The sequence below is a fragment of the Lucilia sericata genome, unplaced genomic scaffold (assembly GCF_015586225.1).
Source record: "Lucilia sericata isolate MDLA Ls3-8-SP2 unplaced genomic scaffold, ASM1558622v1 Contig001913F_arrow, whole genome shotgun sequence".
NCBI lineage: Eukaryota > Metazoa > Arthropoda > Insecta > Diptera > Calliphoridae > Lucilia > Lucilia sericata.
Window position 1 is genome coordinate 39253 of NW_023995793.1, and position 21087 is coordinate 60339.

Here is a 21087-nt window from a genome sequence, read left to right on the forward strand (position 1 = left end):
TAATCTCTAAGCGATCCTTTTGTGAACCATTTATATAGGCAACACTGAAGAGTTTTCTTTATTCTTAAATAATACTCTCTTCTCTAGATGTGAATGATCTATGAGTAAAGTGTATATATCGTGAGGATCTTGCAGTAGTTTTTAATAAGATTTCCAAAGTCATTCTATAAAGTTTGGTGAAAAACTGATGAGGAGACAAATGATCTTTTTGAGGATCATACACTTCTTTTTCGATCATTGTGTTATGCTGAGAAAGGTATTTAAAATTCTTCTTCAACTTGACCAATAACACACGATCTTTGGTTGTGTTGAGTATTTCTAAGATCGATGCATTTGATTCCTTTTTAAATAACAACAACAAAATGAATCTCAGTTAATGTTGCTGTTATTTTGTTGTTATTATTATATTTTGCTGTTGTCTCACTAAATGATGATCAATGTATTGGATGTGGTGCTTGTTGGAGATGCTGATGGTGGTGGCTATAAGCTTTGGGACTTTAAATGATGTTGTGGCAGTTGCTGTTTAAGCAAAAAAAGCCTCCTTGGAAAGAAACTTAACGCAAAAAACTCATTGTTTATAATTTATGAAATGGAAAACTTAAAATAAATTTGCCACAGTCTGTTTTTCTGCCAGGCAGGAACAACAGTGAATATTATTAGATTTTATTTAATGTTAGATGTTGCTGTAGCTCTTTACTCCAAGTCAAAAGAAAAGATCATCTACAGCAACATGTAGCAGCAGCAGTAGTAGAAGGAAAAAACTGTTGCAAAATCAGCAAACAAAAAGAAGAAGTCAACCAGCCAAGCCAGGCAACCGGCCACTGTTTTGATTTAGAATCTGAAAGTTGTTAAAGCAACAACTTTTACTTAAAAATCTTAAACAAAAAAAAACTCAACAACAACCAAATGCATAAATAAACCAAAAAGATGATAAAAAACTATAAACAAGCGGTTCGTTCAAGAATACAAAATCATAAATTTTCAACAATTTTCATAAAATATTCTTCTTTCTAAAGGAAATTTTTTAGTCAAAATAAAATACTAATAATTTTTTTAAAGAAATCTCATAAATTTTTATTTATATACAATTTCAATTTATGAAAATCAAATCAAATCATCAAATACAATCAATAATTATTTGTCAATTGCATTTCAAATAAAATATAAAAAAAATCAAAAAGAAATCTTCTTGTGGTGGGTGGTGAAAGTTTTGACAAGAGACAAGACATCAACCAAACATCATAAGCAGCAGCAGCAGCAAATGTTGCTGGTTGCTTGTTTATAATTCATTTCATTGATTTTGTTGTTATTATTATTGTTGCTGACTTTTATAACAACCACTCGATCAATAGCTTTTTAAGTCTCTAAACAAAATAACTGATGTGTGGCATGTAACATATGTATGAAAAAAGTACTTCCCCAAACCCCAACAACATCTTTTTTTGACATGAAACTCACACATTAATTAATGATTTTTATTATTTGTAGTTGTTGTTGCTGTTGTAGTTCCATTCCTTTTTATTTAATTTGATTTTCAATTGGTTTTAACGATATTTAACTCTCATTTACTTTAAAATCAATATTTTTCAATCTTGAAAATAAAAAATTATGTGAATGTGAGTGAGTTAGCGAACATTAACGTAAATGTGAATTTAATAGCCGTCACTCACTAAACACTTCACTTTAATAAATATTAATTGTTTATAAAACTAAAGTTTAAAAAGTTAATTTTTAATTACAAAAATATATAAAATGGGAACTTTTTTTTCAGAAATTTTATACAGTTTTTACTGTCGATCAGCCTTCACTTCAGCATAATTAATTCCCTTGGGTTTTTTAGTTATGAGTCGAGCTAGCAAGATCAAAACCAGAATTTTTACAAGATCAAAAATTAAAAAGTTATAAAGTTATAAACATATAAAGTTATCACGTTATAAACATAAAATTATAAACATAAAATTATAAACATAAAATTATAAAGGTATAAAGTTATAAAATTATAAAGTTATAAATTTATAAAGTTATAAAGTTATATAGTTATAAAATTATAAACATAAAGTTATAAAATTATTAAGTTATAAAGTTATAAACATATAAAATAATAAACATATAAATTTATAAGGACACAAAGTTATAAACATATAAAGTTATAAACTTATAAAGTAATAAAGTTATAAATTTATATAGTTTTATAATTATATAGTTATACAGTTATAAAGCTATAAAGTTATAAAGTTATAAAGTTATATAGTTATAAAGTTATAAAGTCATAAATTTATCGAGTTAAGCTATCATGTTATAAAGTTATAAACTTATAAAATTATAAAGTTATAGTTATAAAGTTATTAACATAAAGTTATAAAGTCATAAATTTATCAAGTTATCTAGTTATCAAGCTATCATGTTATAAAGTTATAAAATTATAAAGTTATAAATTTATAAAGTTATAAAGTTATAAAGTTATAAAGTTATCTAGTTATCTAGATATCAAGTTATGTCTTTATAAAGTTAGAACTTTCGAACTCTTAATTTGCAATAATAGTGCACAGTTCAGTTCGCTTGCGCGGCTTTAAATTTATTTAAAATTTACAAATTTGAGTTTCATTCAAAATTTATTACAAATTCTTTAAAAATTAATTCAAAATTTCTTTTTTGAAATTTCATACTAATCCTTGAGCAAAGTTCGCTTTAATTCTCTTGACCCACATAATGTTGTGTTCTGTATGACATCATTTAAAAAAATCTGCATTTTCAAAATGTGTTATTAAGCCAAGAGATGCATTCATCACTTTTGCCCCAACATCATTCAGACCAATTGTTAAATCAGGAGAATTTAAAAAATCTTAAAAACAAACTAAAAGCCCTTTTTTCGGCGTTGGCTGCTGATTATACTGTCTATTTATTATGTTTTAAATATATTTTGACATTTTGACAGATTTAAATGCACACAACTTTCTTCTCAAAAACAAAATCAAAATAATATTCAAAAATTTTAAACTTCACTAAGCCCAAGGTGTGGAATATTTACAATGTTGCATTTGTTACATTTTCTTGTAAGCTTGTTAAAAGAAGATTAAAAACCCCATTTCTGTTACACGAAATAAACATGATGGTTTGTTTGTGATAAAAAAGAAATTTTTTAAAAATTTATAATATAAATTATTAATAAAATATATAATAAAAGAAAATTTACATAATTTGAATGAGCACGATAACGATCATGTTTATGATCGTCAAAGAAATGAAGAATGATGAGGAACCCCCGCTTTAAAATTAATTCATTTTAAATTTAAAGACCAGCATAAACCATGAATAACAATAAACTTATTTTAAAATTAAATTGAGAGTTTTAAATAAACATATTTACATAAAAACAACATTCATATTTTAGTGTTTAAAATTTTTAACAAATTATCATGATATTAAATATTTAAGAACAACTAAATTTACTTCCTAGAATCAATAAAACTCTTTGTTATAACAATATTGCTTTAAAATTATTTACCTAATGCTAATTTGTTGCATTTAACATATTGAATGCATAAAAGAACATTCTGAAAATTCTAAGACTGCTCTTTGTTGCTGTGTTCACTGAACTTTTAACTTTTTGCCATATGTGTGAAATGTTTAGCACTTGATTTTAATTATTCATAATAATTTAACTGCCAGCTTGTTACCTGTTGGAATCATAAATTTACTATACATATTTATGATTGAAAATGTTGCATTTAGCAGAGTGTTAATAAACAATATTTCAATGTTAAGGTTTTTAACAGTGTTAAACATGTTGCTGCAACATGCTGATAATGTTAGCCTCAGCAACATGTTGTTTTTTTAAACGAACTGTTTTTTATTGGGAAGTTGAAAAATGTTAAGAAAAAATTATATCTCTTTTGGTTTTAGTTGGTTGAAATATCAACATAAATTTGCAACATTTTGTAGATTAAATATGTTGCAATGAATGACGCCGGTCTACGTACAAACACTACTCAAGTCCCTCAGCCATCTCATCACTGACCATTGCAATTCTGTTACTAAATGGCCGGAAACCTTAAGACCGAATCAGAAACCATATCAGCAACAAACTCTGTGGTTTCGGCAACTGCACCTAGAGACGAAGGATCTTCATCAATAAGCCAAAGTAACCGCTCCATACGAACAGTGGACACACTGAGGTTCACTGAGCAATCCTCAACTTATCACACATACCTTCAATACGACTCATTTATGAGTACGTTCCCATATAACTCTGACTCCTTTTTTATACTATTCATGTGATATCAACTGAATTCCCAACATATACATAGTTCTCACAGTCACTCCTCTGTGGGCTCCTGTGGAGTCGTCATCAGCACTGAAAATCAATCTTGTCAAATAATTTTTCCCGTTTCTAGAATCGGCGGACTATAGGTATTAGTAGCAATAACACCCAAGTGCATAATAGTAGTAGCGGATAATTCAAGATTGATATTTTGTATGATCTCTAATGGGATTTTAGAACTTTATGATTAAGTTCTTTGTCTTTGTCTTGACTATAGATCAATATATAAGCATGACTATCGTTCAATCTATAGTATTGTCTAAGCCTGACTACAGATCAATCTTGACTATAGATCATTCTATAGTCTTGACTAAAGATCAACCTATACTCTTGACTATAGATCAACCTATACTCTTGACTATAGATCAGCCTATACTCATGACTAAAGATACATATGTATATAGTCTTATCTATAGATCAATCTGTAGTCTTACTATAGATCAATCTATAATCTTGTCTATAGATCAATCTATAGTCCGGTCTATAGATCAATTTTAGTTTTTGACAGTAGATCAATTTATAGTCTTGACTAAAGATCAACTATAGTCATGCTTAAAGATCAATGTAAAGTTTTGTCTATGGGTAAATATATAGTCTTAACTGTACATCAATCTATAGTCATAACTGTATATATAGTTTTGACTATAGATCAATCTATATTATTGACTGTAGATCAATCTATAGTCTTGACTACAGAACAATATATAGTCTTGGCTATAGATCAACCTACAGTCTTGACTAAAAATCTATCTATAATCTTGACTATTGATCAATCTACAGTCTTGACTATAGATCAAACTATAATCTTAACTATAAATCAATCTGATGTCTTAACTATAGATCAATCTAAAGTCTTGACTATAGATTAATCTATAGTATTGACTATAGATCAATCTATAGTTTTGACTATAGATCAATCTATAGTATTGACTATAGATCAATCTATACTATTGACTATAGATCAATCTATACTATTGACTATAGATCAAGCTAAAGTCTTGACTATAGATCAATCTATAGCATACATCGGCAGAGAGTAAAAAATAAGTTCTCTTACATGTTTTTATCGTTTTTTATACATGTGTAAGCATACAAGCGTGTGAAATTAAGAGTGCAAGACTCTTGACTAAAGATCAAACTACAGTCACGGCTTTGTATGTTCCCTTAATAACTCTATAACTTTATCACTTTATAACTTTATAACTTTATAACTTTATAACTTTATAACTTTATAACTTTATTACTTTATAACTTTATAACTGTATAACTGTATAACTTTATAACTTTATAACTTTATAACTTTATAACTTTATAAATTTATAACTTTATAACTTTATAACTTAATAACTTTTTAACTTTCTAACTTTATAACTTTATAACTTTATATGTTTGGAACTTTCTAAGTTTATAACTTTAGAACTTTATATGTTTATAACTTTGAAACTTTAGGCAAACAATTATTTAATAAAAATTTCGAAATTATAGAAAATAAATTATTTATTATAAATAAAATTACTTAAAAATTTTTAACAAAAAAAATATTTTAAATATCTTTGAACCCTTAATATTGGAGTTATTTGCATTTAGTACTCTTTTTCGTCTTTGACTAAAGTCCTCTGGAGTTTTTTCTGTCGTAAACTTTTTATAAATCTTTTTCAGAAACTTTGTTTATTTAATTTAACTTTTGTTTATGGTAAAATTGCCATTTATTATTAAGTTCCAAAGATTTTTATCACAAAACTGGTTTATTAAATATTAATCTTTTAATCTATTATTTGATATAAAATTAAAAATAGCTTTAATAAGTCATAAATATTATTTTAATTAATCAAGTGTAGTGCTAAAGATAACAAAAATTGAAATTTAACAAATATACTTTTTATATTTTAAAACATATGTGTATGTTTAAATAAATATTTATATATTTATAACAAAAATATTTTAAAATTTCTTAAACATTGCGAAATTTTTTCAATTTTCCAATGTCAACAAAAAAATGTTTTAAAATTTCCCACAATTTTATTTTAATTCTATTTATTACAACATTATTGCTGTGAATTTCAATTTATCTGCAACATTTTTAACACTAACAAAGTAGCTCTACAATGTTTATATGTTTAGAAACACTCTATGGCTCTCAATGTCTCTCGCTCTCTCTTCATTATTGTTGCTTTCACAAAGTTGCTAAACAAATTTAGATTATAATCGAAAATGCACACACTAATGAAAAAATGCTAACAAATTGCTGTACTAAAGGAAAAAAAGAGCTTGTTTAAAAATGTTGCCGTTTTTGTAGAGAAAATACAACAAAAATGTATCTGCTGCTGGTGTAGATACTTTAGTAACACGCGAACACTTCACATGAAACGTTTACAATAAAAAACAAATTATTAAAGCGGCGGGCAACGCGTACGTTACACTGATACAATAAAAAAATTTTGAAAAAAAATTTTTTTGTTAAAAAATAAAGTTTTTCTTTAAAGAAAAAAATAAATAATTTTTTAAATTTTATAAAATGAAAAAAAGTTTAAATAAATAGAAATATTTTTTTATAAAAAAGAGTTTGTAAAGAAAAATAAAGTTTTTAAAGAAAACAAATGAAATTTTAAAACAAAAAAGTGATTTTTTTTATTAAAAAAACCTTAACAAAAGTGCCTTATTTTAAGAAAGAAAAATAAGGAAATTATATTTTCATAAAAACGACCACCACTATTACAACAACAACTACAAAAATATTACGGATTTAAAAACTTAAACAAAAACAACTGCAAGAATAAATATGCAAATGTCATAAAATCTTAAGAAACTACAATTTTTGCTTGAATTTAGTCTGTCTTTCCTTCTTTGAAAACTGCGTATTGCATATGAAATATTTTCAACAACAACAACAACAACAAAACTTTTAAGTGTATGAGAATTTTTTTTCGGATTACTCCTTGTTTATTCAATTTTACTCTGTTTTGTGGATTCTTTATTATTCCTTAATTTTGAAAAAACAACAAAACAACAACACCACCACCAGCATTTTTATTTTGAATATAAAAAAAAGGAACAAAAATCGCATGATCAACAACAAGAACATACCGAACGACCGACATTAATAAATAAAAAAACACAACAAGCAACCACACTACAGCACATGTTGGGTATACTAAATAAGAAAAACAACAACAACAACAACGACACAAACAAAACTACACTTTACCAATTACAAGTTAAATGTATATTTGTTTGTTGTAGTTGTTTTTATTTGTTTGATTTTATTCCACATCTTTTGCTCTTTAACTTCTAAAAAAATCCGAAAAAAAAAGTTATAGAGTATTTGTGTATGTGTGTTTTTATAAGCATCCGCTTTTATTGCAGGATTTATGATTTCTATAGAAAAATAAAACCATCAAGAGTAAATTTTTTTTAGCCGATTGTGCAAAAAAAACTATTAAATAAAACTAGTGTTTGTGCCAGTGTGCGAAGTCTATTGATGACAACAGTAGTTTGTTTGTTTACAATTCGCCTTAAATGTTTTTTTTATCGCATTAATTAAAATAAAATAATAAAAACAACAACAAATATCACAGCAGTTCCATGTTTATAACATAATAACGGTTTTTTAACACTAGACTTTATAATCGGTGAGCAAATCCAAAAAAAAAGAGGAAAAGAAAAAGGATTATAATTTAATTGAATTTTTAATGATTTGTTGATAAAAAAAGGTGAGTTTTTGAAAAGTGTTTAATTTTAAATATATTTGCCGAATCTTATATATTAAAGAATTTATCAAAAACTTAAAGGATTAATAATTTTTTTTATCGATTTTCTTTTAAAGAGTGAGAGGAGTTGTATTAAGTTCAATAAAACTTACTGCCTGTTTTACAATATCGAAACAAAATTTTCTTTCTTATAAATATATTGAAAACAAAAACAAAATTTTAAATTTATTTGTTGTTTTCAATATATTTGTAAGAACGAAAATGTTCTTTCGCATTTAGAGAAACCGGCAGTTAAACTTTTAATCTAATGATTATAGATCAGTCTATAGTCTAACTAAAGATTAATCTGTGATCTTGGCTGTAGATCAGTCTATAGTCTTGACTATAGATCAGTCTATAGTTTTGACTATAGATCAGTCTATAGTCTTGACTATAGATCAGTATATAGTCTTGACTATAGGTCAGTCTATAGTCTTGACTATAGATCAGTCTATAGTCTTGACTATAGATCAGTCTATAGTCTTGACTATAGATCAGTCTATAGTCTTCATTATAGATCAATCTATAGTCTCGACTATAGGTCAATCTATAGTCTTGACTATAGATCAATCTATAGTCTTGACTATAGATCAATCTATAGTCTTGACTATAGATCAATCTATAGTCTTGACTATAGATCAGTCTATAGTCTTGACTATAGATCAGTCTATAGTCTTGACTATAGATCAGTCAATAGTCTTGACTATAGATCTGTCTGTGGTCTTGACTATGGATTAGTCTATAGTCTTGACTATATATCAGTCTATAGTCTTGACTATAGATCAGTCAATAATCTTGACTATAGATCAGTCTATAGTCTTGACTACAGATCAGTCTATAGTCTTGACTATAGATCAGTTTATAGTCTTGACTATAGATCAGTCTATAGTCTTGACTATAGATCAGTCTATAGTCTTGACTGTAGATCAATCTATAGTCTTGACTATAGATCAGTCTATAGTCTTGACTTAAGATCAATATATAGTCTTGGCAATATATCAAACTGTATTCTTGGGTATAGATCAATCTAAAGTCTTGACATTAGATCAATCAATAGTCTTGACTATAGATCAATATATAGTAATGACTAAAGATCAAACTATAGTATTGACTATAGATCAATCTATAGTATTTACTATGGATCAATCTAAAGTATTGACTACGGATCAATTTATAGTCTTGACTATATATCAATTTATAGTCCTAACTATAGATCAATCTATATATGGTCTTGATTTTATATCAATCTATAGTCATGGCTATAGATAAATCTATGGTCCTGGCTATGGATCAATCTATAGTCATGGCTATAGATAAATCTCTGGTCATGGCTATAGAATAATCTATAGTCAAGACTATAGATAGATCCATCTGTAATCTTCACCAAAGATCAGGTTATAGTCTTGACTATAGACAAGACTTTAGATTGATCTTTAGTCATGACCACAGGCCCATAGAATTTAACTTAAATGTTCTTTATATGGAATTGATTTTCAATGATTTTAGACTTGGGTTTTAACATATTTATGATTTTTTTTTTGAACACTTAAGTAATTTTAGTTTTGGTCCCTTCAACAATGGAACCGGTTCTTATAATCCATAAACTAAACTATTAATTATTATGTTTACAAATATTTTTTTTTTTGGTTTTATTTCTTTAAAATATCTGTTAATAAACTGTATTATTTAATACAAATAATTTATTATTGTTTCTCTTCATACACATTAAAGCATGTTTTCATAATTAGTTGCTGTAACTAAAATGTTTTCTTTAATTTGTTATTATTAAAATTAACTAACCATAGTTTTTCACAAGAATGGTTGTTTTTTTCTTTTAATTTTAGTTAATTTATATTTAAGTGTAACTAATTTTAATGGTGTTGTTCTTTTTGTCTGAAAACAGTTTCTAAGGGGATGGAATTTTATTGGTTGGTGTTACAAAATAATAAAATAATTCGTTACGTTTACGTATAAACTTTTATAATTAAATGGTGTTAGATGTTGGAAAAAAACCTTTCAATAAAAAGAATAAATTTTTAAAATATTTATGAGTCAAATATAAAGGTATACAGTAGACATTACAGGGTAATGCCTTCTTAAAATTCTAATGTATGAGTTAAATTTGTGTTGTTCTTTCAATTATATTATTTTTAGCAAATTTTTTTAGTTTTTAACTTAATTTGTTTGACCCATATTTCTCAAAATTTTACAAAATCACTTTTTTTGTTTAATTCGTCTGATTATAAATTTTTATTATTTGTTTCTTGTTACAAAAAAAAAACTGCAACTTGTCTGTCATACAGCTGCTTTTGTTTGTTGCCACACTCAAGAAAATATCTACCATAAATAATTTATTTATTTTTTTTGTATTTCTTACAACATCCTGTTAAATGCACAGTGTCATCTTTTGTACACACAAACAAACTATATTATACATTGTGCGGTTTCTTTAGAGATATTTTTTGAAAAAATTTCGCAGCTTTTTATTTATTTTATACCCTTTCTTTTTAAAACTGATTTTCAAACAAGAAATCACTCGGTTATTTAGCGAGTTAGCGTCCAGTTAGCGAAAGCAGATGTTTTTTTATTCTCAAGTGGGGGTTTAATAAAAATTTTATGTTTTTACTCGTCTTTGTTGTTTTTAGTTTAAAATGTGCACATTTTTCTTGCAATAAAATGTTTTATATTAAATGTTTTGTGGTGGTAGGAATGGTTTAATCGTTGATTTTGTTGCGTCTAGAATTTAACACATTTTTGCTGTTTATGAAAGCTGAATGGATGGACAGACATTTTGTTTTAAATTTTTTCTTTTATTAAAGAATATTTTAAGAAAATTGCATATTGTGTTCTTTTGTCTGGACCCTATCGTTCTTTCGGGCTACTGATAAGGCGACTTGATCCTTGAATCGAAATATCAATAGATCTTATGTTTCCTCAAATTAACGATCCCACTGATCCACCGATATCTCAATGATCCATTGATTGAACATTTCCTAATGATTTGTCAATATAAAGGTCAGCTTATTCAATAATCCTTGGATCGAAATATCAATAGATCTTATGATTCATCAAATAATGCATTGATCCATCGATCTCTCAATGATCAATCTAACGATCGATTTGAATAAACTTTTTATGAATCTAACGATTTATCGATCGAATGCTTTAACGATTCAACATATAGACGGACGACGATCAATCTAATGATCCAACAATGTGACAATCTATTGACCCAACTATTTATCAATCTAAGGAGACATTGATCAAACTATTTATCAATCTAACGAGACAACGTTCTAACAAACTTTTTATGAATCTAACGATTCATCGTTCGAAGGCTTTAAATATTCTACATACAGACGAACAGCGATCGATCTAATGATCCAACAATGTGACGATCTGTTGACCCAACTATTTATCAATCTAACGAGATAATGATCTAACAATCTAGCAATTTAACGTTTAAATGATCTGACGACCTACTGATCAATTGTTTTAGGAATCTAACGATCTCCTTTGGTTGGTTATGTTTCAGTCTGAGGTCGTGGGTTTGATTCCCACTATATACTCCTTTCAAACTCAATAACTAATGATCTAACGGTCTAATGTTCGTTTTAACGATCCAAATATATGACAATCCTTAAATCTAACCAATTATATCTGATCATCAGAAAATATTTTGAGAAAATTGACAAACGAGAGCCTCTCTTTTGATCTTTTATAAGTTTTTATCAATATAGCTCGATGTATTGCTTTAAGGATCCAAGGATTTAAATATCGTGCTAACGACCCATTAATCTAAGAATCTATTGATCTCTGATTCATTGGTCTAATAATTCACTCATCTACCAATCTATATATACCATGATCTAGGAATGTATTGATCTTTTGATCTAACGAACGATGAATATAACGATCTTTATATCTAATGATTCTACTATCAATATAATAATAGTTCGATCTAATGATCCAACATTAATACTTTTTATTTATCGATTCGTTAATACAATGATTTAAGAATTCATTAATCAAACGATCTATCAATCTAACAATCCATTAATCCAACGATCTATCGATCTAACGATCAATTAATCCAACGATCTATCAATCTAACAGTCAACCTATCCATCAGACTAACAAACAATCTAATAGTCATCGAAAAATCTAACGATCTATTTACTCAAAGATTAATCAATCTAGCAATCGGAGTATTCAACGATCAATCTATATATCTAACGATCCATTATTTACTCAAAGATTTAACAATCTAGCAATCAGTCAATCAGATTGCTGACTATCTAAAATGGTCAACGATCTAATTATCTCAACAATCATTTGATCCAAGGATCTATAAATATAACGATCCATTGATCCAAAGATTTAATAATCTAGCAATTCATTAAGCTAACGATCAATCCAACGAGCAACTGATCCACCGATCAATTGATCAACATTTTTCTAATGATCAAATCTAGTTCATTGATCGAATATCCATTGTTTTAATGATTCATCAATCTAATGATCAACTTCTCCAACAATCTAACACTAATTCGATAAAATTTTTTCTGAATCCATCAGTCGAATGACAGACGGACAGACAGACGGACAAACATACGGACAGACAGACAGATATGCAAAATGGGACTTAGAATATCCATAAATGGGACTTAGAATATCCATAAATATATAGACAGACAGACATACAAATGGGGAATCTAACACTAATTTGATAAAAAATGTTTATGAATTCATCGGTCGAGTGACAGACAGACAGACACACATACAGACAGACGGACAGACAGACACACATACAGACAGACATACTGGCAGGCAGACAGACATGAGACTTAGAATATCCATAAATATATAGACAGACAGACAGACAGACAGACAGACATGCAAATGGGGAATTCGAATATCCATCGGTTGTGTCGATCTAACTTCTCTCTAAGAAAAGCGTGACTAAAGCTTTTAAATACTTAAAAATTGATGAAATTTTTTTTTTATCTTGATCTTAAAATTTTATTAAGATTATTACAATCTCTTAAAATTTTCTTTAAAAAAACACAAAATTATTATTTATTTTTATCTTTTACCACCAAACAAAAGTTCAAAGCCACTTGTGGCACATGCCCTTTTACGTACTACTCTGACTCGTATGACTTCCTCAACATGTTGTTGTCGTTGTCGTCAATTCAAACAACTTGTATTTGTTTTTTTCCCCCTTCTTATTGTTATAGTTTTATTTGTTTATAAACAAAATACAAACAAAAAATAAGAAAATAAACATTTTTTAAACAAACTTCTTAAGACCAGAAAAAAAAAGAATTCTAGTTTATTACTTGGGTTTCTTCACAAACGCCTCTTCATAATTTTGTTGTTTTTTTTGTGTAACAAACTTTGCTGTAGTTGTCTTTTGTTTAAAAACCCTTGCCCACCTCCTCAAAATACTTGAAACAATTCATATGCCGAAAATAAAAACAATGACTTTTTATCAACTTTTTATACCCACATTTTTAGTTCTCTTTGACTTTCCAAGTTTGTTAAGTTTTTGTTGGCTTTTTACGTTGCTATTCTGTTTATCACCAGAACTTTATCTCGTTTATTGCTTAAAGTCAGCCTTAAAAAACAGGAGAAGCAAAAGGACTAGTATTGCTGTAGTAGTTTGTGTTTTGTCGTTTTAGTTGTGTTTTTGGTAACAAAAAAAGTAAAGAAGGTCTTCACCTTATGCTTGACTGCATTCACTAACTAGCGTTTGCCTCATTTTACTGTGTCTGTGACTGTTGTTCCTTTTGGTCTGTTTTGTGTCATGCAATGCCTGCCCAGCCATATACAACATTTACCACAACAATTTACCATGTGTTGTCGTTCTCAAATGAAATTTTCAAAATGTTCTGCTTGTTTTTTTTGGGATTTCAACCAAATAAAACTCGTGCTAAAATATTCTGCTAGATTGCCTCCAAAAAAACCTCTAAATATGTATTTTATTCCTTACCAAAACAAACTTGTTTTTAACCAAAAAAAAGTAAGTTTTTTTGTTTCAAACAAACAAGTTCTTACGTAAAAAAAGAAAGAGTTTAATAAACTTTCTTATGGCAAATAAAAAGAAAAAAAATAAAAAAAACTGCATTATAAAACCTGTAGTTATATACACGACTTTGAGTAAAAGAATGATTTATTAAGATTCATTATGAAAAAAAGTTGTTTCTGCTTAACCAAGTAAAACACACTTTTTTATTATTTCAATCACTTTGCCAGTGAAAACCCTTCATTTCCTTAGCGAAAAAAACTCCGTTATAAAAGTTACATAAACTTGGTAAAAAACTTTTAAGAAAAACGTAATAACATTAACGTAAGCAATATTACATGTCTTTTTTTTTGCTGATTTACGGCTCATGTCACTTTAATGATGTTTAACCTGATAATTTAGCTGTTTTATACCCCCCGATACTCTTTGTCGATCTGTTCCCCGTCAGCTAAAGAAACATTTCCTTTGGGTTGATAGTGTTTGTATAAAGAATGTCAGAATATATAGAATATGATTTGAAAATGAAAGAGACCACAGGCAAATCTCAGAGAAAAGGACTAGGGAGAAAATTAGGAAGAGGTGAGAGAGTTATCTTTACTTGATCATGTTCAAACAAGTTTTAAAGAAGAAACACCATATATAAATATCAAAGGGAAGGACTTGAGAGCATTTTGTAGAGAAATTTAGAAGAACTTAGGAAAAGGTAAAAGCTTGATCTTTACTTGATCATATTTGAAAAATTTCTTAAAACGATCAAACTTTGTTCTCAAATTTTCATAATTTTCAATATCTTTATACATTAATACATGTTTGTATTCTTTACTAATTAATTTTGCTTTCTTTTCTTTACAGGTAAATATCCAAAATTTTATTCAAATGTAAATAAATTAAAATTTGGTAAGTTTGATCGTTAGAAAAAGATCAATAAATATATCTAAGACGCTCTGTTACGATCCATCGAGCTAATGATCTAGTAATCTAACAATCCCAGATGCAGAATCAATTATCAAATTATTTAACTATCGAGCTAACTATCTTTTGATCTTAGAATCCATAGATCTCCGATTCATTGGTTTAATATTCTACAGGTTTAAACATAGACTAATCTAAAGAACTTATCTTAAACGATAAAGATCTTTCGACTTAATGATACAATAACTTAACGATACATAGAGCTAACGATCCACTGATCTAAGTGTTCTCCGATCCATTAATTCAAATAGCTATCAATTCTAAAATATATTGATTCCACGATCTAACAATCTAACGATATTTTGATGTAACAATCAAATCGTTCTTATGCACCAATGTTCTATGAATTTGAATCCGAACATCTAAGGACCTATTGATGATAGATCCATCGATCTAATGATCCAACGAACTAACGATAAATCTATTTAATTACTGATCGATCTAACGATTTATCAATCATACGATCCAATGATCTAACAATTCATCGATCCAATGATCGAACGATTCTTTCACCAACCTAACGAACCAATGATCTAATGATCTAAAGATAAATCTATATAAACACTGATCGATCTAACGATTCATCAATCGAAGGATCCAATGATAAATCTATCTAATGACTGATCGATCTAATGATCCAATGATCTAACAATTCATTGATCCAATGATTGAACGATTCTTTTACCAACCTAACGATACAATGATCTTATGATCTAAAGATAAATTTATTTAAATAATGATCGATCTAACGATTCATCAATCGAAGGATCCAATGATAAATCTATCTAAATACTGATCGATCTAACGATTCATCCATCGAAAGAGCCAATGATCTATCAATTCATCGATGCAATGATCGAACGATTCTTTGATCAATTTAACGAGCCAATGTTCTAATGATCCAGTGATCTAAAGATAAATCAATCTAAATACTAATCGATCTAACGATTCATCAATCGAAGTATCCAATAATCTAAGAATTCATCAGTCAAATGAACGAACGAATTCTTGGATCAATCTAACGAACCAACGGTTTAAATAGCTATCGATCTAATGATCCAATGATCATTCAAAGCTAACGAGACGGCGATCTTAATAGCCAAAGACTAATGACTGGTCGATCTAAGGATTCATCAATCGATGGATCCAATGATCGAACGATTCTGTGATCAATCTAACGAGCCAATGACCTAATGATCCAACGATCTAAAGATAAATCAATCTAAAAACTAATTGATCTAACGATTCATCAATCGAAGTATCCAATGATCTAAGAATTCATCAGTCAAATGAACGAACGAATTCTTGGATCAATCTAACGAACTAGACGAGAGATCTTAATAGCCAAAGAGACGACGATCTTAATAGCCAAAGATGTGTCAATCTAACGGTACATTTAACGATCTAATGATTCAAAGAAACCTAACGATTCAATGATCATTCATACTAACAATTCAACGATCTAAATAGCATTCGATTTATTGATCCGACGATCTTTCAAAGCTAACAAACAATCGATCTCTTAATAGCCATCGATTAAATAAACCATTTAAACATTTTAACTAGAAATACATCGATTGAAATATTTATTAAACTATCGAACCAGAGTTATAAATTGAAAGATCATCGATCATTATTCAAATCAACAATTAATCCATCGATCTAATGCTACAATTACCTAACAATCCTTTGATCGAACATTCTAATGATCCATTAACCCAGAGATTTATCACTCTTATAATTCATTAAGCTAACTATTTAAATATCTATAGATCTAATGATTCAACGATCATTCAAAGCTAAAAATCCAAGGATCTAAATTACAATCGGTCTAATGATTTAACGGTCATTCAAACTATGTAATGACCCATCTTTCAAACGATCCTTTGAACTAATAATATAATGCTAGCTTCATTCAAAAGACTTCTCAATCTAACAGTTCATAAAGTTCACGATATTTCAATCTAACGATCTATCAATTTAAAGATTTCTTGACCCAAAGATCTATCTATCGATGTAATGATCTAGCTTTTAAACGATACTTTGATCCAACAATGACTACTTTATCTAAAGACTTCTCAAGCTAACGATCTAAATAACCACCCAATGATCTTTCAATCAAACGTTCTAGCAATTTAAAGATTTCTTGACCCAAAGATCAATCTAACGATCTTAGTTGCTTACATCCTTCTTATCTAAGAACAAGTCTCAATTTCTCAACTCAACTTTTCAACAAGTTTTCTACTGATCAAGGGGTTCACTAGGGTTTTACTGATCAAGCTGTCTATCTATATTCTAGGTAATCCACGATCTTTGCATAAAATGAAATTCATTAAATGTCTCGACATCTGTCTATTTAGATATCGAAAAATCTCTCTATTAAGATCATTGTAGTACTCAAATATCTTTGGCCTTAAACACAGTCCTCTTTCAAAACCTTCCACTGTACCTTGCTTAGAACTCATTGCGTGTGCGTGTTTTTTTCGCCATCAAGCAATCAGCCTTTATTTCATCTTCATGACATTTGAGTTGGCTGATTCATTTACTTCTTCATCTTACTTATTTCTTATAAATTCTTCTTGATTTCTGTAGTTTTCATTTCCAATGTAATATGAAAAAAATCTGTTTAGTGTTTTTTATTTGCACGTCTGTTTATCCATATCTGTCTGTCCATCCATCCATCCGTCCGTCCTTCCATTCAGATAACTGACTGGCCTGGGCCGTTTCCCTGAACTGGTACTTGTTTGCCTTGGTTTGGTCATAAAGTTATTTTTTTTTTGTTCTTTGCTTTGTTGATTGTGGCTTTTTAATTCTTGTCTTTTTGTATTTGCCCATCATGTCTTGGGTTACTTCTACTACCACTACTTCTCCATATTTCTTCATGTCATTTACGCTTCATTTGTATTTCTAAAGCAAATGAAGGAAAAAAACGAAGAAGAAATGTATCTCGTTTATCTTTCAACTTGGTTAGGTTCTTTTTTTTTGCCACATATTTTTATAGTTTGTTGTTTTCTTCTTCTTCTTTTCTCCCTGTGCCAGAAGACGAGAATCTTCTTCTTTTTCTTTATTATGCTAGAGTTAGATTCTTTTTATTTTGTTTTGTATTTTTGCATGACTTTGAACTTTTATAATGCTTCATTTGATGAGCAGATTACAATCTTTAGAGAGTTGAGTCTGGAAATGATCTATGTTTGTAGTTAGTTTTGTCTTTGGTTCTTGGGGTCTTGTCTTGTTGTTGGTGATATTTGTTGGTTGTTTAAAAACTGTTAATTTTAAGAGTATTGCCTGGTTAACATGGAAAGAGGAATTTATGAGTTGTTTTAGTTATTTAGAATTTTCAAAATCTATAGATCAGGCAACTGATCTAACGATCTAACGATAACTTAAACTATTGACATATTATTATAACGATCTAGCTATACGTCGATCTAAAAGTCACGGTAAAATATACGATCTAATAATACATCAATCTATTAACCTATTATCATTATAAAGAACTGGTAATATGTCGATCCAAAAGTCCACCGATCTATCAATCTTTGAAATTATGATCTATCAATGCAACGCTTCATCCATCGATCATATGATACAATGATCTAATAATCTATCGATTTATTAACGTTTTTATCCATCGTTATAATAGATCTAGCGAACCCTCGATCTAATAATCCATAGATTAAACAATATGAAAATCTTTCAATTCCCCGATCTGTGAAACCATCGATAATACAACGATGTATTGAATCTTGGATCGATAATCTATTGATCAAACGATACTTTTATCTATTGCAACGATCATTGGACTCATCAACAAAAATTATTAAGTTGTCGATCTAACAACATGTTGAACTATCGATCATTTCTATTTATATGGCGATCCATGATTTAACGATCGATTGGTTAATCGAACTATTCATTAATTTATATAACTAGCTATTGATCCACAAATTTGTTGATCTATTAACAAAAATAATCAAGTGTTTTATACTCTCGATTTTCACTCTTTCGAGGAAACGATTTATTAATCATCCACTTATATATCTATCGATCTTGTGTTTCATTCATACCAGCGATGTAACGATTAAACGATACATCGTTGATCCAGTAATCTATCGATTCATAGTTCCATCGATACAACGACCTATTTTGATCTAATAATTTATCGCTAACTCAATCTTGCTTTCCAATCGTTCAGTGATCTAACGATCTTCGATTGATTTCTCGATCGTCTTTTAAATATTAATAGAATATACGTTATCGATCTTGTGTTCCATTCATCTTGCGATCTGTCGTTTTAATGATATAAACGTTGATTAATTTGTCTATCGATTTAAATATCCATTGATAAAACCCTATAGATCTTGTAATCTAACGATTAGTAGATCTATAGTATTTATAGTATTGATCTCTCGATCTGTAAATATATTAATTAATGTCTTCATCGATCTTGCTTTCCATTCGTTTAGGGATCTAACGATCATCAATCGATTCCTATACTACAGATATATCAGTCTACAGATAGATCTTTTAATCGCTACGTCGTTGTATCGTACATATCAACAGATATACCGATATACTACAGATCTATCAGTCTACAGATAGATATTTGGATCACTACGTCGTTGTATCGACAGATCGATCTGTAGTATATCGGTATATCTGTTGATATGTACGATACAACGACGTAGTGATCCAAAGATCTATCTGTAGACTGATAGATCTGTAATATATCGGTATATCTGTTCATATGTAGTTTTGTCGATCTACAGACTTATCAAGCTATTTTAGTGATCGAACGGTATAAGATTCTTCTTTGATTAACAATCTTTTGAGCGAACAATCCTAATGACAAATCGATCTAAATATCTACGATCCACCAATGGCCAGATCTTCCAAATCTACTTATCGATCAATTAAGTTTGTTTTTATCTATATGAGAATTTTCCACCAATGCTCACCATTTCCACTAACAAAACGTTGTAACACTTAATTAGTGGGATAAATTAAGCCTAAAACTATTAAAATCATTTAAAAATTTACAATTTATAATAAAAATTTAAATTGTTATCATAAAAAAAAAAATCTGAAAGTATTTTATTTGATAGTAAAGCGATTTATAACAAGTCTCTTTAAAACTAATTTAACTGACAATCATTTACAACTATTTATAATTTCAAATATCAATTAACATTTTTGTTAATTGATATTTCTTGTACTTGATCAGTTAGCAGAGCATCTTTATAGCATATTTCCTTTCAAACATAAAAGTCTTATAAGATAGTTTATGATTTTAATGGAATATTTATGTAGAAAATTGGAAATTTTTTTTTCAATTAAACATTTAAATGAAAGTATTTTAATAAGAGGAAAATTTGAAATGTTTAAACAATATCAATAATAGAATTTCTTTATTTCTTTGTTTGCTCTTACCAAAGTTTGTAAGAGCAACTAAATATTTGCTTAGTAGGAGAAAAGCTTGTGTTTAAGGCAACAAACCGTGACAATTTTGTTTTTCTTTATAAGTGAAATTTTTTTTAAATTATTGTTTATTAATTTCATTTCTTGAAACTTGTTGTTTGTTTTCATTTTAATTATAATTTACATAAACAAATGAAATTTTTAGTTTTTTTTTTGCGAATATTCACAAAACAATACGGAAGTCTTATAAAAGTAATAAAATCGAATCAAATGTTCATGTTTGGTTTATTGCAGATTTTCTTTTTTTTTTTCATCACTCTTCATCTTCTGCTGTTATTGTGGTTTTTTTAGCTGCCACCAGATATATCATTTTCATCCTAAAACCACAAATTTATGAAATTATTTGTGTGTTTTTTGCTTTTATGAAAATATGTAAGACAAACATAACTTTACACTCAGAAAAGTGTTAAAGAAATCATTAAGTAAATCTAAACTTAATTTGTAAAATTATAATTTGAAAACATTTTCATTATTTCTGTAAAAAAAAAAATAGATTTACTATAATGAAGGAAATAATAACCACTCATTACTGAGTAATGTTA

General features: G+C 28.2%; 1 protein-coding gene across 1 annotated transcript in view; it reads left to right on the plus strand.

Annotated features, from left to right (window-relative positions):
• LOC119613005 overlaps positions 1–14992 on the plus strand; it is a 46795-nt gene extending 31803 nt beyond the window's left edge. The window contains exon 3 of the mRNA XM_037968928.1: positions 14948–14992. Coding sequence (XP_037824856.1) covers positions 14948–14977 — 30 coding nt within the window. The 3' untranslated portion in view covers positions 14978–14992. The remainder of the gene's footprint in view (positions 1–14947) is intronic.
• The last annotated feature ends 6095 nt before the right edge of the window (positions 14993–21087 follow it).